Source organism: Anarrhichthys ocellatus, unplaced genomic scaffold (genome assembly GCF_004355925.1).
Source record: "Anarrhichthys ocellatus isolate YVR2014 unplaced genomic scaffold, GSC_Weel_1.0 scaffold80, whole genome shotgun sequence".
Lineage (NCBI taxonomy): Eukaryota > Metazoa > Chordata > Actinopteri > Perciformes > Anarhichadidae > Anarrhichthys > Anarrhichthys ocellatus.
In genome coordinates this window covers 1,018,122-1,025,033 of record NW_022280110.1, presented here as the reverse complement: position 1 = coordinate 1,025,033, position 6,912 = coordinate 1,018,122, and the positions used below count along the sequence as shown (strand labels likewise).

The 6,912-nt window shown below is 42.0% G+C and overlaps 1 protein-coding gene across 1 annotated transcript in view; it reads left to right on the top strand.

Moving 5' to 3' along the window:
* Positions 1–6,030, top strand: part of n4bp1 (nedd4 binding protein 1) — a 19,085-nt gene extending 13,055 nt beyond the window's left edge. The window contains exons 8-12 of the mRNA XM_031874387.1: positions 926–1,056; positions 1,488–1,584; positions 2,204–2,311; positions 3,091–3,192; positions 3,371–6,030. Of these exons, the coding sequence (XP_031730247.1) occupies positions 926–1,056; positions 1,488–1,584; positions 2,204–2,311; positions 3,091–3,192; positions 3,371–3,749 (817 nt within the window). The 3' untranslated portion in view covers positions 3,750–6,030. The remainder of the gene's footprint in view (positions 1–925; positions 1,057–1,487; positions 1,585–2,203; positions 2,312–3,090; positions 3,193–3,370) is intronic.
* Positions 6,031–6,912: the final 882 nt, after the last annotated feature.

Below are 6,912 nucleotides of genomic sequence, written 5' to 3'. Positions count from 1 at the left end.
TCTCTCTCTCTCTCTCTCTCTCTCTCTCTCTCTCTCTCTCTCTCTCTCTCTCTCTCTCTCTCTAAAAAACATTTGAAAACAAATCTTTGCAGAGGACGTCACTAATGTTTTGAACCTGTGGCTTGCAGCAGCCGCAGCCAGCTTCCTGCTCTCAGGGAGTTTCTTATCGCTGTTGGTGTTTGTTGGTTGTGATGTTTTGCGGTTTTCTGTCCTAGCGACCCATCTGTTGTATTACAACTGTCTGACGTGAGCGTACAGACCCAAACACACACCCACTGCATCTCACACCATCAGCTGACCCAGATTGTTGGCGTTGACGTGCAGTGTGCGTGTGTGGCTGCTTATTTGCATTGAGTACAACTAAAACAACTTCCATTATTTCTGTTTGCAGGGCAGACTATTGAAAACCAGTTTGACAGTCAGTGCTGACCTGCTAATATGTTATATTCTTAAATTATTTTACTTGGTTGCATCAATAAGACCTAGTTTGAATTCAGCATTTGCAGCACTTCCTTACTTTCTTCATGTTTTTCTTCTTTTATTCTGATTCAACGATGGCCGTAGGTTTTACACATAACTGCAGGCGCTCGAACAATACTTCAGCGGTGACTCGGCTGAGCCACGCTTGGCCTTTTTTGTAGCTTTGTCGCTCGTAGTGTGAACGCATCATTAGAACATCATTGACTTGTGAGGATGTAGTATGTAGAGATGGACACTTACAATTCTGACACCTCAACTCGTACTATCTGCCAATGCGATACCAGTGCTCCCTTTCGCCCGCATTTCATTTTAATTCATTAGTTATTTTTATAGTGATATAAGGCTAGAGATGTTTGTGGCACCACAAACTGAGGTGGTGGCTCACGGCATCCACATGTTCCTCCATCTCACCATGTCCCTCTCCTCTTCCTCGGCACCTCTCCAGGCACGGCCTTCACCGCTTCTTCTCCTGTCGAGGAATAGCGCTGTCTGTGGAGACCTTCTGGAGGCTGGGTCACCGGGAGATCACCGTCTTCGTCCCCCAGTGGCGTCAGAAAAGAGACCGATTCACAACAGGTACACATGTTCATACAGCGCTGTTACGAAGAAGTAGAAGAGTGATGTGCTTCTCATTGTTTGGGGCTCTAATGAAACAGTGATTAGCAGGTTTAATTAAGTGCTGACTTTGAGCTTTAAGGAGGTTTCCGTGTGTTTAAAAGTGGTATAGACATAATTTTTTTTTTATACACTCGTGTTCAGTTACAGAGCCAAACTGTCTTAACGTATTCTTTTACATGTTACCGTATCCTGTTAAATGTGGAAATGTAATATCATTTCATACATATTCATTTCAGACCTCATGGTGAAAGAAACTACACAATTTTAGACACTGGAAGGTCCCCTTTGCTGTGGGTTAAACCCTTCTAAACAAATTGTCTGTGCGTTTTCTTCCTTTCCCATTTTTATTATCATGTAATATTAATGGAATTATTGTTATCTTATTACAGAGCAGCATTTTCTAAACCAGCTAGAAGACCTGCGACTGCTCTCCTTCACTCCCTCCAGAGAGGTGTGTGGCCAGAGGATATGCTCACATGATGACAGGTACACACACACACACACACACCTACACACACACTTTTCTTAAACCTTTGATTAAATCTGACTTCTTAGAGGAGAGAGTCCACCAATCTTGAGTTCTTTACATCCAGACAGCGACATGTAGACACAGGAGACTCTGGGATTGAACTGCTCGGTTATCTTTCTGTTCCGTTATGAACGTATCTCTTCCTAAGCAGGTATCTTAACACCGTGTCCCTTACTCTCACCCCACCCATCACCAACTACAATCACACTGTATTTGCATGATAGAGATGAGTAAGCTTATTAGCTAGAGGACAGATTCAACAGTCCAAAAGTGGTGTAATATGATTCACAATTGTGCAATAACTGCTCTGTAATTGAACCCTGATTGTGAGTTTTGAAAGCCAGATCTCTCAGGACCTTAAAATTGATCAGCAAATATATATATGTTCTCCCAGATATAATGGGTCATTTGTGTTCAGGGTTTGTAAAGATTAACGTAAAAGTCATCCTGACTCAGCAATCCTCTACCGGTGGATTCACCTCTTGTGTGAGCCGTGAAGGAGCGTCTGACCTTTGAGCGAAGGGAAAATCCAGAGTGTCTAATCACTCACACACACACACTCACTCTCTGTGTTAGGTTCCTGCTCCACCTTGCAGAAAAAACAGACGGGATCATCGTAACCAATGACAACCTGAGGGACTTTGTCGACACCTCGGACACCTGGCGCAAGATCATTCAAGAGAGGTGACTGTATGCTACGTATACACAGCAGCTCCGTCAGTCATTCGCCTTTACAGGATACTGGAAAGTCCAGCGAGGCAGACCACCAGCTGGCTTACAAATGTTAAGGGCGTAGGTTACTAATTACTGCCAGTTTATTTACATTTACTACCATTCTTGTTGCTCTTAAAGGAAGAACAAACAGAACCCAAAGAGCAAATTGACGTGGTGAACAAGACTTGGAAGTGTTGTTGGACTGATATGTAAACCTAATGCGTAGATAGTTTTTTGTTTCAGTGCATATGAAATACAAAACATTTAATTAACTATAATTTTTTGTAGTTTCATTTTGATTTAACATTTTAAAAAACATGAGAAATGGATATTATTAGGACAACTGGTTTAACACGCTCTACAGGTTTAACCTGTGTCCCCCATTCTACGTGATGGTGCTGTCACAGGGTAATTCCTGGTCAGACTAGTCTGACCAGCTCAGGCGGATTAGTTAGACCTGTGTTTGTGAAGCCAGGTTGGATAATGTGAAATATGTCCAATAGACTTGGAATTATTCTTCTGTTTCGATAAATTTTTGACTATCAGAAAACTTGCAAGCAGTTTGTGTTATTTCTTGTAAACGTCCACATTAAAAACAGCTCCGAGTTTGCACTAAGGATGAAGATGAAGCAAAGGCTTTCCTTCTGTGCCCTTACCCTCTAAGGCCAACATTTGTATTAGTTTAGACATTGGTCGACAATAGAATCACATTTGTGTAACGGTCATATTTCTTTCCTTTTCACTGATAGGTTGCTTCAGTTTACTTTTGTGGAGGACCACTTCATGATCCCTGATGACCCTCTGGGGAAAAACGGACCTCATCTCAACATCTTCCTGTGTAGAGACAACAGGTGTGTTTCAGCTGCACATGTTTGTACGGTTAGAGCTGAGAGGGAACCTGTGACATCGATCCTTTTTATGATTGTTACGTCATGTAAATACTTTCACTCATGATACGATGAGCTAATGAATGTTGAATTATTGTTGTGGCAGTGTTTTCTCACCGCTCTCTCTATTCCTCCCTGTCAGGAGGGCTCCAGTCACCCCTCCCCCTCTGAGACCCCCGGACTTCCGGCCGGCCTCCCAGCAGCAGCAGCCGCTTTACGTCCAGGCCCTCCACTCCGCTCCTCGGCCCCCCGCCTCCACGCCTCGGCCCCCTGCCTCCCTGGTGCCCCACCCCCCCACTGTGCACTGGCCCCACTCCGGTCCCCCCGAATGGCACCCACCCCGCCACTCCCATTCCCTCTCGCCCTCACCCCCTCCCCAGCGGTCGCCGGGGGAGACGTCGGAGCTGAAGAGGAAGCTGTACGACATCTTCCCCGACCAGAAGCAGCGGATCGACCGCATCCTCAGCGACAACCCGTACATGAGAGACCTGAACGCCCTTTCTGGGCTGCTGCTGGGATAAATATCTGGCTCACGGACAATCAGCAGACACGCGCAGTACATATGAACACATGCAAGAATATGCACGTGTCGGCATAAAAATAATTTATTTCACCATTTCTTCTAGCCTGGAGGTCATGTGAAGTTTTTGATTTTATTATTATTTTCCACAATGACCGATTGGCAAAAAGTCTTTTTCCGACTGATATTTTTCTCGCCCTGCTCTTTGCTCTCAAATCGATTACGGTGAACAACGCTGGTGTCTACAGAGCCAAAATGTTAACACATCGCCATTTAAGTCTTTTTGGTTCCGATGGTCATACATCATTGCAGATCCTTGACAAACAGTCCGGAGGTTCCTTGAATGTGGGATCAACAGCGGTGAACTGGTCACACTGGTGCCGGTGGCTCGAGCTCAGTGCTTGACGGGTTTCCTCTCCTTGTTTACCATCAGACTCTAACACGTCTCTGAATACACAATCGCTGAGCTTTTTATGGCTACAAATTGGGACATAGACAGGTTTTGCATATTCTTACGTTTTCAACATATTAGTTCTACACTTGTTATGTTCTGTAACAGTACAAAGTTTAACTCGATGTCAGTGAGCAGTTTCAGCATTCGATCATCGACAGTACTACTTTTTTTGGGCAGTGTACTTCTAGGAAGCAAGATGAGATCACTAGCTTTAGCATCATAAAATCACTATCAGTGACAGTTGATGTTGGACAGAAATCCCCAAAAGTCATGTTTGGATATTAGACACAACTAACCACATTAGGCATGTGTACGGCCAGTATTTTTAAGCTATATAGATGGGCAGTTATGACCATGTATAGTCCTCTCATTATTTCTGATTTAGCTCACTATATGTATTTTACAGGCTGAATTATTCTCACTTAGCAATCCATTTCTCATATTAAAGCAGAACTGCCCATCTCTATCCCTTTGAAACATCCTGGCCTTCGCTCCTCAAATGATTTCCTGACTGAATCCGACATCACCAATTCTTTACCAAATGTCAAAACAATGACAACTAACTTGTTAAAAAAAAGTATCATTCTTCTTCAGTCATACATCTTGTGTTTGATGATTTAATATCATTGAGGATGCTTTACCGTAGAATTTCATTGTTTGGCAGAAATGTGGCTCAATAATCGGACGTGTTTGAGTGGCATCACTATGACATAACCCCATCCCCACGTCCTCCATCACCGGAGACGTGTTCTAAATGATCTCTGAAAAGCTGCAGAAGAACTCGGGTGCTGAAACTGAATTTGCTGCTCTGGTTAGAGATGTGGTTGAATGTGTCCCCAGAATCAGTTGTTCCAGTTAGACACTTTAAACCTGTGTTTTCAGGAGGATGTGGTCACTAGTTCTACATTAGCGTTCTCCGTTTGTAAGTCCACCGCACTACAGGAGTTTGGATTTATCATTTAATTGATTGAGTTAAAGAATCCACTTTAATTTGAAATCGCACACCATACGTTTGCTCGGCAGAAGAAAAATCTTGCAAAGGCATATTTTCATGTTACATTTGTAATTAGTGTTTAATAGCTGAATTGAATGCACTGAAGGTAAGTAATGGTGTAGTGACTAAAGCAACGTTCCATCGATGAATCGTCGGAGGTCTTGTGGTGTTTTTTTTACCCGGGCCGCAGCTTGCATATTTGATGTGCATCTGAGTTTTATAATATACACACATTTTATCTCCTTGTAAGAGAAAAAGAATCTCTGCACAACAATTTTACAAGGTGTCTAAAAGTAAGTTTTGTTTGTACTTGCTATGTTGTTGAACGGATTACTGAAGGATTTTCTGTTTTTGTTGTATCATAATTCTTTTGTGTATATCGATTTTTCTTTTTTGTAAATAGAAGCATTTTTGGCTACGGTGCCCATCTGGTTTTATGTATGTGGGAAAAAAGGAAATAAATACGGTAGTCCCCATAAACCTTTTTTTGGGAGTGTAGTTTTGTGTTTGTTCACATGTTCACTCATCTACCATGTTTCAAATTGTTGTTCCTTCAATTCATTTTTCAGAGGCAACAATACTGTGATGACAAAAGGTTAAGAATCACACATTCAAAAGAAAGTTTGCGACGTTTTGGGTAAGGTGCTCGTGCTTTCTTTCAAAGAGCTTTATTAAAAGACTGATATCACTCTTCTGGACAAGAAATGGTCTTGCACATAACCACCAGTGAAGGTGTTAATACAATAACCCTTTAGAGGTGCTGGTATTATGATTTTAATACCTGTGACCAGAGTCAGGACAGCAGTTTCCCCGCTCCTAGTCTTTATGCTAAGCTATGCTAACTGGCTGCTTAGTGGTAGCTCCATATTCATCGTACGGACATGAGTGGTATTGATCTTCCCATGTAGCAAGAAAGTGAATATAGGTGCATTTCCCAAAATGTTGAACTGTTGCTTTATATTTTTAAATCGTAGTTACAAGTTAATTACATTATGTAAATATTAAAATACATTGAGCAACATTATTTTTGTACAAATTGGCAGTTTTGAGTTGTTTCCTGAACTCTGATCTATTTTCCTGTCGAGATTTTTTTCTAAATCTTTTTTTAGTAGTTGCCTAGTTGGGATTCATAGTCTGTACAACAGTTATTTACAATCCATGACGATAGTTAGTGTGATATGTCAGTCTGGACCACAGTGGTGGACCAGCTGCGTGACCGACAGATGTGGCCATCCCGAGAGCCAAGTCGCTAAAAAAAAACATAGTGCAGCTGGCAGATTTTTATGGAAACTTCAAAATCCTTGATCCTTGCAAGCAGTTGCCAGGTCAGGCTGGCCCACAGTGAGCACTACAAGTTTTTTTTTGCCATTAAAAAGTACAATTCAAATGCGATGAAATGCATCTGCCCTGGCTCTCTCAGCCCTTAAAAACGACATGTAGTAAATAAGATACTCTTTCGGGCATTTTCCTGAGGGAAGGAATGAGAAGAGGCCACATGCTGTTAAAACATGATGTGATGTCTTCATTGAGACATCCAAAAACTGTCCACATTTAGGGTCGTCTCAATCAAAATGAATAACTACCCAAAAGAACCGCCATGAACATTAACACACTCATGTTAATGGCAAAGTGTTGCCAGAGTATGAATACAAAAGAATTAACAGTATTTGACATTGGTTAACTTTGCATTTGACTTTCTCTCTCACCTGCTTACAC